The sequence below is a fragment of the Castor canadensis genome, chromosome 11 (genome assembly GCF_047511655.1).
Source record: "Castor canadensis chromosome 11, mCasCan1.hap1v2, whole genome shotgun sequence".
NCBI lineage: Eukaryota > Metazoa > Chordata > Mammalia > Rodentia > Castoridae > Castor > Castor canadensis.
In genome coordinates, this window is record NC_133396.1 from 38,466,593 (window position 1) to 38,484,918 (window position 18,326).

General features: G+C 36.9%; 1 protein-coding gene and 1 pseudogene across 2 annotated transcripts in view; both read right to left on the bottom strand.

Annotated features, from left to right (window-relative positions):
* Usp32 (ubiquitin specific peptidase 32) overlaps positions 1-18,326 on the bottom strand; it is a 171,594-nt gene that overhangs the window by 99,721 nt on the left and 53,547 nt on the right. For both annotated transcript variants that reach the window (XM_074046329.1, XM_074046330.1), the window contains exons 3-4: positions 14,388-14,493; positions 9,050-9,168 (exon numbers count right to left, since the gene is read on the bottom strand). In XM_074046329.1, the coding sequence (XP_073902430.1) occupies positions 9,050-9,168; positions 14,388-14,493 (225 nt within the window). The remainder of the gene's footprint in view (positions 1-9,049; positions 9,169-14,387; positions 14,494-18,326) is intronic.
* On the bottom strand, positions 2,776-6,098 carry LOC141410477 (BRISC complex subunit Abraxas 2 pseudogene; annotated as a pseudogene).

An 18,326-nucleotide genomic window follows, 5' to 3' on the forward strand; every position in this document is an offset into this window, starting at 1 on the left:
AGTCTGCAAAAAACTGAAACTAGATCCATGTATATCACCCTATACCAAGATTAACTCAAAATGGATCAAGGATCTTAATATCAGACCCCAAACTCTTAAGTTGATACAAGAAAGAGTAGGAAATACTCTGGAGCTAGTAGGTATAGGTAAGAACTTTCTCAATGAAACCCCAGCAGCACAGCAACTAAGAGATAGCATAGATAAATGGGACCTCATAAAACTAAAAAGCTTCTGTTCATCAAAAGAAATGGTCTCTAAACTGAAGAGAACACCCAAAGAGTGGGAGAAAATATTTGCCAACTATACATCAGACGAAGGACTGATAACCAGAATATATAGGGAACTTAAAAAACTAAATTCTCCCAAAACTAATGAACCAATAAAGAAATGGGCATGTGAACTAAACAGAATTCTCAAAAGAAGAAATTCAAATGGCCAGAAAACACATGAAAAAATGCTCACCATCTCTAGCAATAAAGGAAATGCAAATTAAAACCACACTAAGATTCCACCTCACCCCTCTTAGAATAGCCATCATCAGCAACACCACCAACAACAGGTGTTGGTGAGGATGCGGGCAAAAAGGAACCCTCTTACACTGTTGGTGGGAATGTAGACTAGTACAACCACTCTGGAAAAAAATTTGGAGGCTACTTAAAAAGCTAAACATCGATCTACCATTTGATCCAGCAATATCACTCTTGGGGATATATCCCAAAGACTGTGACACAGGTTACTCCAGAGGTACCTACACATCCATGTTTATTGCGGCACTATTCACAATAGCCAAGTTATGGAAACAGCCAAGATGCCCCACCATTGATGAATGGATTAAGAAAATGTGGTATCTACACACAATGCAATTCTAGGCAGCCATGAAGAAGAACGAAATGTTATCATTCGCTGGTAAATGGATGGAATTGAAGATCATTCTGAGTGAGGTTAGCCTGGCCCAAAAGACCAAAAATCGGATGTTCTCCCTCATATGTGGACATTAGATCAAGGGCAAACACAACAAGGGGATTGGACTATGAGCACATGATAAAAGCGAGAGCACACAAGGAAGGGGTGAGGATAGGTAAGACACCTAAAAAACTAGCTAGCATTTGTTGCCCTTAACGCAGAGAAACTAAAGCAGATACCTTAAAACAACTGAGGCCAATAGGAAAAGGGGACCAGGAACTAGAGAAAAGGTTAGATCAAAAAGAATTAACCTAGAAGGTAACACCCACGCACAGGAAATCAATGTGAGTCAATGCCCTGTATAGCGATCCTTATCTGAACCAGCAAAACCCCTTGTTCCTTCCTATTATTGCTTATACTCTCTCTACAACAAAATTAGAAATAAGGGCAAAATAGTTTTTGCTGGGTATTTGGCGGGGGGGGGGTAGAGGGAGGGGGCAGAGTGGGTGGTAAGGGAGGGGGTGGGGGCAGGGGGGAGAAATGAACCAAGCCTTGTATGCACATACATATGAATAATAAAAGAAAAATGAAAAAATAAAATAAAATAAAATTAAATTAAATAAAAATAGTGTCAGAATTGAATAGAATTTGAAGATACTCAGCTGACAATAATCAGTCAGAGAAGTGGTTGCTGATAAGGAACCCCATACATTGTGGTAACCAGAGGTCTCATAAGTGATCTGTATTGTTAAGAGTAGAGTAGGAAAAAAAAAAAAAAGTCTGCTTTTACCTTTCAGAGCGGTGTTTAAATGTGCTTTTTATAATCAATGGCATCTTTGATTCAATGAACTATGATAGTTCCAAAGGTTATAAAAGATTCCAAAGTGAATCTAATATGTCATCAATTATAAGATGCATTGTTATGTAACACTAAGAATAAAGCTGCCAGTATACAATGGGCAATTCTTCCACTTTTTGAGTGTTTATAATTTCCAAAGCCACAGTCTCAATATTTTACATTAATTTGACCTTCAAAGCATTCTCTTGCCCATTGGGAATCATTCCATATAACTAGTAGCACCAACATTCTATCTTTCAAATCTAACTCATTTTCTGTTCTTGTTGCTGTTTTGGGGATTTTTTTCAGTTCTGAGGATCAAATACAGGGCCTCAAGAATGCGAGGCAAGTGCTCTATCACTCAGCTCTATCCTTAGTTGCTGATTTTTTTTATGATTTTGAGTCATTAATCTCTTGTTAAAAGGGAAACAAAAGGAAAGCCTCCTTTTATAAGCTGTTGCAATAACAGTCTAGGTAAAAATTAATTTCCATATCAGAAAAGGTGGATACAAATAAAACTTCAGTTGGGTCTGGTGGCACATGCCTGTAATTACAGCACTGGGGGCAGCTGAAGCAGGAAGATCTCAAATTCAAGGCGAGCCTGAGCTACACAGCAAAACCCTATTGCAAAAAAACAAAAAATTCAAATAAAAATAGAAGAACTGAAACCAATACATCTTTGAAGTACAGTGTAGGAAATTTCCACTTTAAGAATCAATAACCAATCAAAGCAAACAAAAAAACTTCAGTGAGAAAAAAGCTTAATACAACTTCTGGATCAATACTTCAACTGTCAAGGCTAATAGTAAAACACAATACAGGAAAAGCTGAGACCCATGACACTGAAGTCTAGGTGCTAGGTCCCTATCTTTTAGCTAAAGCACTTCTCTTTATAGTTCATACTATTTTTAAAAATTTACTGTTTTAGCCAGGTGCCACTGGCTCATGCCTATAATCCTAGCTACTCAGGAGGCAGAGATCAGGAGAATTACAGTCTGAAGCCAGCCCAGGCAAACAGTTTGTGAAACCCTATCTTGAAAAACCCTATTGCAAAAAAAAAAAAAAAAAAAAAAAAATTGGGCTGGTGGAGTGGCTCAAGGTGAAGGCCCTTAGTGAAAATAATAGCTAAGTTTATTAGGAAAGAAATTTAGCATAACAGCATAAAAATTGGGAGAAATGAGGGGAAAAAAGGAAGAAACATTTACTGCTTCCCATGTAGGAAATGGGAGTAAAGACTTACATAGCTGTTTTTTTGAATGTGTTTGAACTAAGGGCTTCATACTTGCTAGGCAGGCACTCTTACCACCTGAGCCACTCCACCCACCTGCCCTTTTATGTGATTGATTTTTTTCAAGATAGGGTCTCATGAACTATTTGCCCAACTAGCTTAGAACTGTGATCCTCCTGGGATTCCAGGTATGAGCCACTGGTGCCTGGCTTCGTTTATTAAAGAATGAAAAAAACAACACAAAGTATTGTTTTGGAAGGCATGAATAAAATTATTCTAATATAAAGGAACTGATTAAAATACGGTAACTTGCATATCAGGGGTCTGGATGCAATTATCAGACACATTTCTCAGAAATCAGAGCATGCAAATATACCAAAATTGAATTGTAAAACATCTGCCCATTTACAGTGTTAGATTTTTTATTTCGTTTTGCTGTGGTGGTAGGGATTTAACCCAGGGCTTGATACACACTAGACAATTACTCTACCACTGAGCTACACCCATACCCATTATAGCACTGGTTTATGATTTCTTTTTTAACCAACCGTATGTAGTAATTCTAATAATTCCAATAACAATTTACATGACCCTTCCAAAATGTGGCTTTATAATTCTTTAGTCTACTCTTTCAAAGATCTTGTCATTTAAAACAAGACCCCAGGGTTAAATAAAAAATTATAAGGATCCATTGTTTTGGAATAAGCTCCTGCACTAAGCTCCAACAGTTTGGACTAATTATCAAAAGGGAGTCATTCACTATAAAGTCCAAGTAAAAGTCTAAGTCACTAAACCAAAATATGAGCTTTAGAGAAATCAGGAAAGATATAACCAAATGTCTCAAAATGGTCTGCTTCAACTGATAGTGAAATTTTTTGTTTTAATCCTTACAAAAAGGTAACCTGAAGCAACCTGATGCTCACTGACTTTTTTTTTTTATTGTTCAGTAATTCCTATCCTGCCTTACAAGGGAAGCAACTTTGAAATGACTAATCTACTGTTTATTCTTTGTTTCTGCTTTTTAATTCTTTTTACTTTGCCCAAATTTACCAGTGTATCCATGTATCATACCAGAATTAGGACACTTTAATTATAATACCAATGACAAAGCTTTGTTTACAAGGAGTCTCCTCTCAGGAGCCATGGTAGCTGATAAAGCAGTTCTTTTTCCAGATTACGTCCTATAACAAACTCTCTGGGTAAACCAGTGGAGGGCTTCTTTTGTTCAGTTAATTCTGGGAGATCTGAGTGTTCCTGGGGTCCTCATTGAGGTGTGTCAGGGAATGAGAATCCTTTGAAAGTAAGTATTACACTATTAGAGGGGCCTATGGAGTCAAATTTTCATAATCACAGTCATCTGACTCCTCCCCACTGGCTCCACCTGCTCTTTGGGAAGAAGATCTACTCCACTTCCAAGATACTTTAGTCTGGCACTGGTGGAAGCGCAACTGGAAGAGCCCATGGTGTAAGATAGAGGCATGAAGACATTGTTCCATTCAAGAATGTCTCATAGAGCAATTTCTTGATTGGGTAAAAATCAGAATAATGGGGAGAAGGATCCAAGGGCTCAGCATCTGCAAGTGTACTTCTACCTTCAGCTGCAAACCAACAATAGGGCATCCAAGAACTCAACACTAGTTCCAAACTTTCAGGTGGTACTAGTCTGCTTAACATTGCCAGTTGCAATCTTCTTGCTTGTTCCTTTTCATTTTTCCTTTGAGTTATTTATCTTAATTTGGTCACTTCTTCCTGACAAATTTAACACTCGTTCACTCTTTTCTACGTCTGTACACACTGCAATTTCTCCTGAAGTGTACTACAGATCTGATAAGTTGCCCTAATATCTTTCATTACCTTGTCCTTAAAGTCACTATGGCCAGGCAAGATGGCTCACATCTATGATCCCAATTACTAAGGAGGCAGAGATTGGATTAGAGTTAGAGACCAATCAGGGCAGAAATGTTAGACCCTACCTAAAAAATAACCTAAAAGCAAAAAAGGGCTGGAGGTATAGCTAAAGTGATCGAGCACCTTCCTAGAACGCACAAGGCCCTGAGAACAAACCCCAGTATCACCAAAAAAAAAAAAAAAAAAAAAGAAAGTTATACTATAATAACATCAACATAATTATGAGAAGTATTTATCATGATACTTTGTAATTTTGCTGGCAAGTATTGCCTATTTGGGATAGCAAACAATATTCTTTGACTATGTCTATGACTTGGGCTAAAGTATAAGTAGAATTGTTGGCAGTGGAAATGAAACTGAAGAGAAGTAGATGAGTTCTAGCAAGCCAAGGAGGCAGGAGGTGAGTTGTTTATAGATAACCTGCTCTCTGTATGACATCTGCTGCTGTGTTTCACCAAGTCTGTACCACCTGATAACTTCCTTTCTCCAATCTTTAAGAATCCTGTCCAAAACCTCTTCATGAACTTTGCCTGCATAGTCATAAAAACTAAAAAATTTTGGAACAAGGATGATGGTTAAGAATTTCGATGACTTGCAGAAATTCTGTATTGCTGATGTGTGAGTCAATGATGCTAAGTTTCCTTTTAGAAAGGAAAAATCCTTTCTAAATCCTACTAAGTTTCATAAGCAATGTCAGAAAAACTCAGAAAGCTGGGCACTGGTGGTTAACACATGTAATCCTAGCTACTCAGGAGGATTGCAGTTCAAAGCCAGCCCCAGGCAAATAGTTCACGAGACCCTATCTCAAAAAACCCAGCACAAAAAAATGACAGGCACAGTGGCTCAAGCAGAAAGAGTGCCTGCCTAGCAAATGTGAGGCCCTGAGTTTAAACCCCAGTGCTGAAAAAAAAAAAAAAGGTGAGAGAGATCAGGAAGCAGAAATATCACAAGGCTGTTTTCTTGAAACAGTATACAATTTATTTCCCTGTTAAAAAAAACCCTGATGGTCCTCATTACTGTTGGTAATAGACCAAAAGAAGTTGCCACAATGAGAATGTGTTTCTGCTTTTCTTAGCCCTTTCTATCTACAAATCCAAACCTATTAGCTGGCAAATACCTGCAATTCCAGAACTTGGGAGGCTGAGGCAGAGAATAGACAGTTTGAAGCCAACAGGCTACATACCAAGTTTCAGGCAAATCTGGGATACCTAGCAAGACCATGTCTCAAAAAAAATCAAAACAAAAAAACCCCCAGAAATGTTGGATGACATGTAACACCGTAACAACCACTAAAAACTCACAAACTAAGAAGAAAGGAAGGGAAATATCATCAGGTACTACCAACATAAAAGAAAGCCAGAATTGTGAGAAGCTAAAAGAGAGTCAAGATATTAGAACCAGATACACACATATGACTGAAGTATGGACAATTAATGCTTATATAGTAAGGAAGGGGAAGCTAAACTCCTTGACTAAAACCAAGAATAGTGAAGGACTCTCATATCAGTGAAATGGAAGTAGTCTACTCATAAGAAATTAGGTAGCAATGAGAGCTCCATGAAAGGATCAGAAACATCAAATAGACTCTTATTCTACAATCTCTACAGATTTTCACCTATCAGCAGACCCCAGAAAAGAAAAATAAAAGACTCTTCTCTGTTAAAGATACACATTCTATTTTTGTTTCTATTCTTTAGTTTCCTATTGTTAAAGATACAATGAAAACAAATTGTTTTTGAGAACAAAACACAAATTTAACATCAAAATCCCAATGACATTCATCAAAGAGACTGAAATATCTACCGTTAAATTTATATGGAAACACAAGAGGCCATGAATAACCAAGGCAATACTCAGTAAAAAGAACAACGCTGGAGGTATCACGATACCCAACTTCAAACTATATTACAAACCACTAACAATAAAAACAGCATGGTATTGGCACAAAAACAGACATGAAGACCAGTGGAACAGAATAGAGGACTCAGATATGAAGCCACACAACTATAACCAACTTGTCTTTGACAAAGGCGCTAAAAATATACAATGGAGAAAAAGCAGCCTCTTCAACAAAAACTGCTGGGAAAACTGGTTAGCAGTCTGCAAAAAACTGAAACTAGATCCATGTATATCACCCTATAGCAATATTAACTCAAAATGGATCAAGGATCTTAGTAACAGACCACAAACGCTAAAGTTGGTACAGGAAAGAGTAGGAAATACTCTGGAGTTAGTAGGTAAGAACTTTCTCAATGGAACCCCAGCATCACAGCAACTAAGAGATAGCATAGATAAATGGGACTTCATAAAACTAAAAAGCTTCTGCTCATCAAAAGAAATGGTCTCTAAACTGAAAAGAACACCCACAGAGTGGGAGAAAATATTTGCCAGCTACACATCAGGCAAAGGACTGATAACCAGAATATATAGGGAACTTAAAATACTAAATTCTCCCAAAACTAATGAACCAATAGAGAAATGGGCACGTGAACTAAACAGAACTTTCTCAAAAGAAGAAATTCAAATGGCCAAAACACACATGAAAAAATGCTCACCATCTCTAGCAATAAAGGAAATGCAAATTAAAACCACACTAAGATTCCACCTCACCCCTGTTAGAATAGCCATCATTAGCAACACCACCAAAAACAGGTGTTGGTGAGGATGCGGGCAAAAAGGAACCCTCTTACACTGTTGGTGGGAATGTAAACTAGTACAACCACTCTGGAAAAAAATTTGAAGGCTACTTAAAAAGCTAGATATTGATCTACCATTTGATCCAGCAATACCACTCTTGGGGATATACCCAAAAGACTGTGACACAGGTTACTCCAGAGGCACCTGCACACCCATGTTTACTGCAGCACTACTCACAATAGCCAAGTATGGAAACAGCCAAGATGCCCCACTACTGACAAATGGAACAAGAAAATGTGGTATCTATACACAATGGAATTTTATGCAGCATGAAGAAGAATGATATGTTATCGTTCGCTGGTAAATGGATGGAATTGGAGAACATCATTCTGAGTGAGGTTAGCCTGGCCCAAAAGACCAAAAATCCTATGTTCTTCCTCATATTCGGACATTAGATCAAGGGCAAACACAACAAGGGGATTGGACTTTGATCACATGATAAAGAGAGAACACACAAGGGAGGTATGAGGATAGGTAAGACACCCAAAAAACTAGATAGCATTTTTTGCCCTCAACGCAGAGAAACTAAAGCAGATACTTTAAAGCAACTGAGGCCAATAGGAGAAGGGGAGTAGGAACTAGAGAAAAGGTTCGAGAAGAATTAACTTAGAAGGTAACACACATGTACAGGAAATCAATGCATGTCAACTCCCTGTATAGCTAGTCTTATCTCAACTTGCAAAAACCCTTGGTCCTTCCTATTATTGCTTATACTCTCTCTACAACAAAATTAGAGATAAGGGCAGAATAGTTTCTGCCTAGTAGTGAGGGGTAAGGGGGGGTAAAGAGGGGGGAAGGGGTGAGGGGAAGGGGTGGGAGGAAGGGGGGTGAAATGACCCATTGTATGCACATATGAATAAAATAAAAATTCAAAAAAAACCACAAAAAACAAATTTAACTCAAATATTTCACTATGCAAATCAAATAAGTAAAATAAAATAGGCCTTCCTAAAATAGGTCACAAAATGGCTCAAGGCCAATGAGTGATATACCTATATTCCATGATAAAAGCAATGGCACTACAACATAAGCACTTGTTGCATGTGTGTGAGTGTGTCAATGTGTAAGTGTAGGAGTGTGTTTCATTAAAATGTAAGTATAAACATTTGCCTTTAAAATAGAATTGAGAATTTTGAGATTCAAAAATATAGCAATAATGAGTATCATGGACCTTTGAGCATAGCGTATAAAGAGTTCAAACAGTAATGATGAAATAAAAAAGTGCCAAGAATATTCCACACACATGAACATTTACTTATGGCTAAACTTATTATACAACTGAGAGTTAATACTTTAGCCAGGTCTGATGGTGCACATCTATAATTCTAGCACTCAAGAAGCTGAAGAAGGGTCTTAGAATTTGTGGCCAACCTAGAATACGTAACTTAAGTGAGACCCTGTTTCAAATCAAACAAACAAAAAACATTTAATACTTTGTCAACAGGAAGGGATAAAATATAAATCTTTAAATATACCTCTGAGAAACACTTCCTGAGTGTATCTGGAACTTTACCATCCACAACATGGAGCATTCTTTCCATTTCTTCCCGTACAACATAGCTCCCGGATTCACTTGAAAAAAGACTAAAAATGTCTAAAAGAAAGAAAGAGAATAAATTACTCTTAACATAGATCAAATTTACTTTAGTGAAAGTAGGGAAAGAACAGAAAGGTACTAATAACTAATAATAAAGGAATTGGCTGGGTGCAGTGGCTCACATCTATAATTCTACCTAATTGGGAGGCAGAGATTGGGAGGGGCAGAGATCAGGAGCCCAGGAAAAATGTTTGTGATACCCCATCTCAACCAATAGAAAGTTGGGTGCTGTGGTGTGCGCCTGTCATCCTAACTATAGCAGTAAACATTAATAGGAGGATCATGGTCCAGGCTAGCCTGCGCATAAAGCAAAACCCTATTTCAAAAATAACCAAAGCAAGTTAGGCACAAGTGGCTAACATCTGTAACCCTAGCTAACAGGAGGCTGAGATCTGGAGGATCAAGGTTTTGAGGCCAGCTTGGACAAATGTTTTGGCCATCTCAAAATGAGCAAAAGGAACTGGAAAAGTGGTTCAAGCAGTAAAGCACTTGCTTTGTAAGTATAAGGCCCTGAGTCCTACCAAAAATAATAAATAAATAAATAAATAACCAAGAAAAAAAGAGTGCGCCACAGCTGAAGTAATAGCCTGCCAAACAAGCACAAGGCCACAGTGGTTATATTAGCCATAGTGGTTGGTGGGTTTACATTCTCACCAACAGTGTATGAGGGTTCCTTTTTCTGCACATCCTTGCCAACATTTGTTGTTGTGTTTCTTGAGGATAGCCATTCTGACAGGGGTGAGGTAAAATCTTAATACGCTTTAGATCTGCATTTCCTTTAAAGCCAGGGATATTGAACATTTTTTTCATGTGTTTTTTGGCCATTTGTACTTTGAAAACGTTCTGCTCTTTTCATTTCATTTGTCCATTTCTTTATTGGATCATTGATTCTTTGGGAGTTTAGTTTTTGAGCTCTCTATATATTCTGATTATCAATCCCTACTCAGATGTACAGCTGGCAAAGGTTTTCTACCCTTCTGTGGGCTACCTCTTCAATCTGATGACCATTTCTTTTGCTGTGCAGAAGCTTTTCATATCCATGTAGTCCTATACTTGTCAATTCTTCTCTTAATTGCTGAGCCATTGGAGTGCTATTTAAAAGGATGTTACTGCCTTTGCCTATATGTTTCAGTGTATTCCTTACTCTTTCCTGCACTAGTTTCAAAGTTTCAGGTCTGAGCATAATGGCTCATGCCCTAGCTACTCAGGAGGCAGGGATCAGGAGGATTATGGTTCCAAGCCAGCCCAGGCAAATGGTTTCCGACACCCTATCTTGAAAAACCCCATTACAAAAATAGAGCTGGTGGAATGGCTCAAGATGTAAGCCCTGAGTTCAAATCCTGTACCACCCACACACACAAAAAAGTTTCTGGTCTTAAATTAAGTTCCTTAATCTACTTTGAGTTGATATTTGTACAGGTGAAAAAGACAGATCTAGTTTCAGTCTTCTGCATGCAGATATCATTTTCCCAGGAACAGTGGTTGAAAAGGCTGTCATTTTACCATCATATGCTTTGGGTGCCTTTGTCAAAAATCAGATGGGTTTAGCTGCATGAATTCATATATGGTTTTTTAATTCTGTCCCGTCTTCATGTCTTTTTTTGTGTCACTACCATGCTATTTTTTTATTGCTATGGCTCTGTAATATAGTTTGAAGTTGGATACTGTGATGCCTCCAGGTGCTAGTTTTTGCTCAGCGTTCCTTTGGCTATCTACAGTCTTTTATGCTTCCATATGAACATTAGTGTTGATTTTTCAATCTCTGTGATGAATTTCGCTGGAATTTTAATGGGAATTGCACTGAACATGTAGATTGCTTTTGCCGTTTTCACAATATTGCTCTGTCAATCCGTAAGCATGGGAGATCTGAAGTCTTCAATTTCTTTCTTCAATAGTTTATACTTTTCATTGTAGAGGTCTTTCACTTCCTTTGTTAAATTTAATCCTATTTTTTTTGAGGCTATTGAAAATGGAATTCTTTTCCTAAATTCTTTCTCTATATGTGCACTGTTGGTATACAGAAAGTTTGGTAAATCGATTTTTGTATCTGGTATTTTTAAGGTGTTTATGATCTCTAGGAGTTTTTTGGTGGGGTTTTCTGGGTCACTGAGATACAAGAGCATATCATCTGCAAATTCCTTTCCTATCTGAATTCCTTGCAGTTTTTTCTTCCTGTCTTATTGCTCTAAGAATTCCAAGATTACATTGAATAACAGTGGAGAGAGTGGACAACCTTGTCTCGTTCCTGACTTTAGAAGAAATGATTGCAATTTTTTCCCATTTAGTATGATGTTGGCTATAAGTTTATTGTATATAGCCTTTATTATGTTGAGGTACATTCCTTCTATTCATAGTTTTACTAGAACTTTTATCATGAAAGGATATTGAACTTTATAGAAGGCTTTTTCTGTATCTATTGCAATGATCATGTGGTTTTTCTCATTATTTCTGTTAATAAGCTGTATTACATTTAATGATCTGCATATGTTGAACCATCCCTAGAATGAAAACTGACTTGATCATGATATATGATTTTTGATATGTTGTTGAATTTGTTTTGCCAGTATTCTATTGAGAACTTTTACCTGTAAATTCTAAAAAATTGGCCTATAATTCTCTTTTTTTGTTGCATCCTTGTCTGGTTTTGGAATGAATATAATAGTAACTTCAGAATGACTGTGGCAGCATTCCTTCCCTTTCTATTTCATAGAAAAGTTTGAGGAGTGTTGGTATTAGTTCTTTTTTTAAAGGTCTGGTAGAATTCAGCAGTGAGTCAATCCATCAGATCCTGAACTTTTCTTTCGTGAGAAAATCTTTATTGGTGCTTCAATTTCATTACTTACTATAAATCTATTTAGGTGGTTCAATTTTGGTTGGTCAGGTGTTTCTATAAATTTATTCACTTCTTCTAGATTTTTCAACTTATTTCAATATAGATTTTGTAAGTATTCCCTAATGAGCCTCTGGAATTCCTTGGTGTTTGTTGTGATATTCCCTTTTCTTTTCTAATTTTATTAATTTGTTATCTTTTCCCTCTTCATTTTGGTCAGGCTTGCAAAGTTTATCAATCTTATTTGTATTTTCAAAGAACCAAATTATTGCTTCATTGATTCTTTGTATTTTTTGTTTGTTTCTTTGTTTGTTACTACTGAGTTGATTTCAGCCCTTATTTTTACTACCTCTCTTCTGCTGGTTTTGAATTTAGCTTCTCCTTGTTTTTCTAGGAGCTTGAAAGATAGCAGGTTGACTGAGATTTTTCTGTATTTTTAACATATGCATTCATGACTACAAATTTTCCCCTTAGCATTGTGTCTGCTATATCCTATAGGTTCTGGGAGGTTGTGCTTTCATTTTCATTAAATTTCAGGAACTTTATGATTTCCTCCCTTATTTTTTCAATGACCCAGTGGTTATGGAGCAACGTATTATCAGTCTGCAGGTTGTCTGAGTATTTTCTACTGTTTCTTTTGTTGTTGAATTATAGTTTTATTCCTTTGTGGTCAACAGTGTGTGGGGGGGTTATTTCAAGTTTTTTATATTTGTTAAGACTTGTTTTGTGTCCTAAAACATGATCTATTTTGGAGAAGTTCCATGGGCTGCTGAGAAAAATGTATAGTGTGCTGTTGCTGGATGAAATACTCTTGTCCATCAGGTCCATTTGGTCTACGGTGTTATTCAACTCTGAGGATTCTTTTGATTTTTTTGTCTGGATGACCTGTCTATTGAAGTCTCCCACTATCACTGTTTTGGGTCTATCTGTGTTTTTAAGTCCAGTAGTGTATTGAAGTTGAGTGCACCAACATTGGGGCATATAAGTTAACAATTGTTATTTCCTTTTATTATTATGAAGTGACCTTCTTTGTCTCTTCTGACTAATTTAGGTTTGAAGTCTACTTTATCTAGTATAGCTACTCCTGTCTGTTTTGGGGGGCCATTTACATGATAAATCTTTTTCTACCCTTTCACCCTAAGCCAATGATTGTTTCTGTCTATGAGACGGGCTTCTTGCAAACAACAAAGTCAGGTCTTTCTTTTTAATCCAGCTTGCCAATTTACACCTTTTGATGGGGTAGATGAGACCATTAACATTCAGTGTTAATATTGAGAGGTATGTGGTGATTCCTGCCATTTTGTTGTTTTTGACTTATAAGGGTTTGACTGTGTACAATGATTCTAAGCTACTCAATTATAATTGCTTATCTGCTCTTTTCTTGCGATTTAATAATTCCCATTCTTTCATATGAAGGTTGTGGTTTTTAAAAACATTTTCATTAGCATATATTAGTTATCCATGGAACTTTCTTTTAATTGTGACACTTCCGTATATGCTTATAATGTACCTTGCTCAGATTCACCCCCATGAAGGATGATTCTCCTTCATCCTCCTCCCCCGCTACTTAAAACAATTTCAACAGGTTTCCTTCTTCTATTTTCATACAGTAGGTACACATTCCTATCCTTCATTTTTTAAATGCATATTCATTTCTCAAAGGGGTTTTACTATGGTATTTCATGCATGAATATATTATACTTTATCAGATTAATGCCCTCTATTACTTTCTCGTACTTTTCCCCCTACTCCCTAATATTCAACAACTTTCTGTGGGTTTCATTTTGCCATCTTCATACACAGATGCAATGTATTTCGATATTATTCACTCTGTCATCTCTTTCCCTCTTTTTATACTTGTTTGTCAATATTTATTACCTTTTTAATTGTAGTCACCATAGTGGGTATGATGTAGTATCTCATGAGTTTTGGTTTATTTCTCTAATGACTGGTCATGTTGATCTTTTTTCAAGAGCTTACTGGACACTTGTATATCTTCCTCTTCTTTTCTTTCTCTACCACTTGGGCCATACCCCTAGCCCTTTGGTGCTTTCAGTTAATTTTCAGATAGGGTCTCACACTTTTTGCCTAGGGACTGAGATCTTCCTACCTATGCCTCCCACGTAGCTGGCACTATAGACATGCTGCTCCACCACACCCAGATTGTTTGTTGTGATGAAGTCTTGCTAATTTTTTTCTTGGTCTGGCCTCAAACTGAGATCCTTCCAATCTCTACCTCCTGAGTTGCAGAAATTACAGAAATATGCCACCATGCGCAGCGCTTCACTTGCACATCTTTGGAGAAATACCAATTTGAATTTTGAGGTAAAATTTTCTGCACACACATGTGATACTATTACCTTTTTGAGATAATGAAAATACTTACATTTTGCTTTCTCCTCATCTCTGCCTCTTGTAAGGAGGACCAGTCCAACTATTAAGTTATTGAAGTGTAGCCCTTTGGCTGTTCCACCAAAAGAACAGTAAATCACCTAGAAAAAATGATAAAGTGAATCTTAAGTGATGTTTCAGTTGAGTTTGAGATGGTTATCACCTTTAACAAATCTTGTCTCCATCACCAGACAATTTTAGTAAAATAATGTTGTGTTTCTGTATCTTCCTCCTCTTTTGCACCTTGTGGATGCACTTGGCCATGAATATACTCATCTACTCTATGATACATACATTACTACTCTACAGTACATATACAGTTGAAACAAATGAATATTTATTCTCCCCTTTGGGGTACTTATCCAAAGGTCCAAAAGAATAAAGGATAAAGGTCTTCCTTCAATAGCTGCAGTAATGTGATAAGGATGTTGTACAATTACAGAACTTCCTTCAACCTTGGTAAAACTTAAATATATTACTTTGATTGGAAAGAAAGACATTCTTTAATTGAATATTCAGAAATAGAACCATGGGCTGGTGGAGTGGCTCAAGTGGTACAGTAAGCATGAGGCCCTGAGTTTAAACCCCAGTATTGCCAAAAATTAAAATAAAAATAAACCACCATAAATAGAAATAAAACCATGAAATACATTTCTTTTACATTCTCAGAATGAGTATGGAAGCAATCAGATATAAAGAAAAACTACATGCAAAAAAGAGTATCAGCAATCACTGTAATTTCATTTACTCATTCAATAATTCTTTGCTGAGCTGCAAGTATCTGCCATGCAGAAATTTTGTTTGTTTCAAACTGGGTCTTGCTACATAATCCAGGCTGGCCTCAAACTAATGAGGCCTCAGCTTCCCAAGCACTGAGATTACAATTGTATACCACCATGCTTGCCTTATAAATATAGCAAGATCAAGAATTCAGACAGCCTGGGTTACAGAATATATGTGGTAGAGGGAAGATTGTGGAAAAAGAGGTACAATACCAGTAAGATGATCAACAGTTAAGCGCAGAGCAAACATTAGAAAAATTCTTTTTTTTTTTTCCCGTATTGGTGGGACTGGAGTTTGAACTCAGGGTTTTATGCTTGCAAAGCAAGCGCTCTACCACTTGAGCCACATCTCCAGTCCATTTTGCTTCGGCTACTTTTGGAGATGGGGGTCTCTCAACTACAATTATTTGCCCATGCTGGCTTCAAACCATGATCCTCCCAATCTCAGCCTCCCAAGTAAAGAAATAAATATTATTTAGCTCAGTCTCGACTGTCCTAGGCAACACAAAGAGTAAAGCAAGTGAGGGTAAAATGAAATTTTAGGTAAGGTATGACTTTCAGTTTTGCAAGTACTTATAGAATGTAAAAGATTTTGTTTGAAATAAATTTGATTAGAAAGTTGAGCCACACTGGCAATAATCTTCTAAAATTACCTAGTTTATTTGACAGATGAGGAACGAAGGCCCAAGAAAATAACCATATTTGGTGAATTGTAAGATGTACATATTTTCCTCCTTCTATTAATATTCCAGAAGTCAGTATGCATCCAATACATCTAATGTACAATATCTTCCCCTCCCTCAAAAAACTATCTTAAAATCAAAGTTCACCTTAAAACTCACAGTGCTGTTGCTCTTAAAGGATATTAAGAGCTATGTTCATTACTATACTGTTTTTTTTTTTTTTCAGGATTGAGGAGATGGTGCATACACAGATTAGCAAGGATATTTTGATATTCCTTTTTTGTTTTTTAAAGTACTTAATAAATGCTAACTATTAATATAAGTGGTTATGTTTAAAAATCCTTCTAATAATTTTGTTTAATTATTAAAAATTAAAGAAGGAAAAAATAGTCAGGCATAATGGTACATGCCTACAATCCCAGAACTCAGGAGGGAGAGTCTGGAGGATGGCCAGTCAGGGCTACAGTGCAAGACCCCATCTAAAAAAGCATCCCCCACCTCCAACCAAAAAAAAGAGAAAGAAAATATTTATCTATTTTTGCCAGTGTGGAACTGAACCCAGGGCCTACACGTGCTAAGCAAATGTTCTACCACTTGAGCTATTCCCCCAGGCTTCTTTTCTTTTTCCATTTTTCTTTTGCTTAAGAGACTGAGACAGGGTCTCACTACTATATTTGCCAGTCCCTGTCAAATTTATGATCCTTCTGCCTCCACTTCCTCTCCTGAGTGCTGGGATTACAGTCATATCCTACCATTCCTGGCTTATTTTCTTAAACATTTGGTATCCATGAATATCCAAATGGAGATATGGCACACTCTTATACAAATGTGTAAGATGTATTGATGCTGGTGGTAATAATCTCACTAGCTTCCTTTTAGACAATTATGTCATCCCAGTAAATAATATGATTAGCTCAGAAGAGAAGGAAATAAGTCTACATTTTCAAAGAGAAAAACTTAGGGCTAGGAGCATGGCTCAAGAGGTACAATGCCTACAAAGCAAGCTCAGGGCCCTGAGTTTAAATCCCAGTCCTGCAAAAATAAATTAATGATAATAATACCTCAAAGAGAAAACTTAGCCTATGATATGCCAAAATCTTTCCTCTGACTTTATAATTAAGAGGGTTTGTTTTGCTTTGTTTTATTTTTGTTTAGGTATTTTTTTTAAGGTAGGTATGTATAGATCTCCAGAGTTAGAAAAGCATTGTCATATTTCAACTGCTGCTGGCTCTTATCCTTCCACTGCCCTTTGGATACAGGGTCTAACTAAGGTTATTCCACTATTCTTTGGGAGAAGCAGTAAGTAAGGCATACTGTTTCATATCATACTTTTTAGTCAGACAGACTTATTTGAAGCCAGGCTTTGTTAAAATGCCAGCTTATGTGGTCTTAAGCATATCACTTAATTTTCTGAGCCTTAGTTTCATTTTATGGCACGTTACCTTGAAGCAACATGTGATGTCTTCCCACTGCAGGATCTAGATTGAAGAGTGGCCCCTGTAGGGGAAATGCTGCCTTAGGGAAGCCAGCAGAAGCTGGCCACACACCCAGCCCATTTTACTTCAAGTATTCTTTGAAAAGGGCTTGGACCATGATCCTGCTATTTATGCTACCTGCATAGCTGGGATGACAGGCCTCCATCACCATACCCAGCATTTATTGATTGAAATGGGATGGGGGAGTGTCTGTTGAACTTTTTGCCTGGGTTGGCCTTGAACTGTGATCCTCCAAAGCAGCTAGGTTTACAGGTGTGAGCCACCATGCCCAGCCTTTAAAAAAATTTATTAGTATAAATTAATTATACAAAGAGGTCTCATTGTGTTATTTACAACATGCATATAATGTACTTTTAATCAAATTCACCCTGTCTATATTACTCTTTAGAAGCCAGATCTTGTCTCTACTTTATTAGGAAGAACTCATTCAGTACTGATGAGCTCAAGAGTTTTACTTCATTTTTCCTGAGTAAACTCTATTATACCTTATACTACCTGATTAATAGTTACCAAGATCAAATAAATGCCTCAAAATTTTTATTTTCTATTGTTTTCATGAGGATCAATACCTTTTCATTTAAAATTTTACTGAATGTGAATGTACATGCATACATTTTTCTGTGCTATCTTTTATAGGTACTATTCTATTAAATCCATTTTTCTCACAGCAAACATAGCAGAACTAAATATCTTAATGAAGAAATTACTTTTCTGTAAATGGCTAGCCAATGATAAACTTTAATTCTGTGTTATATTTTGTTTTGTTTCCCAGTTGGAGAATCAAACTTAGGGCCACACCAATACTCCACACCGTGAGCCACATCCCCAGCTCCACACTATGCTTTTTAAAAAACTTTTACAGCTGTGCTTGATGGCCCACACTTATAATCCTGACATTCAGAAGGCTGAAGCAGGAAGAGATCTCAAGTTCCAGGCCAGTCAGAACTACATAGCAAAACCCTACCTCAAAAGA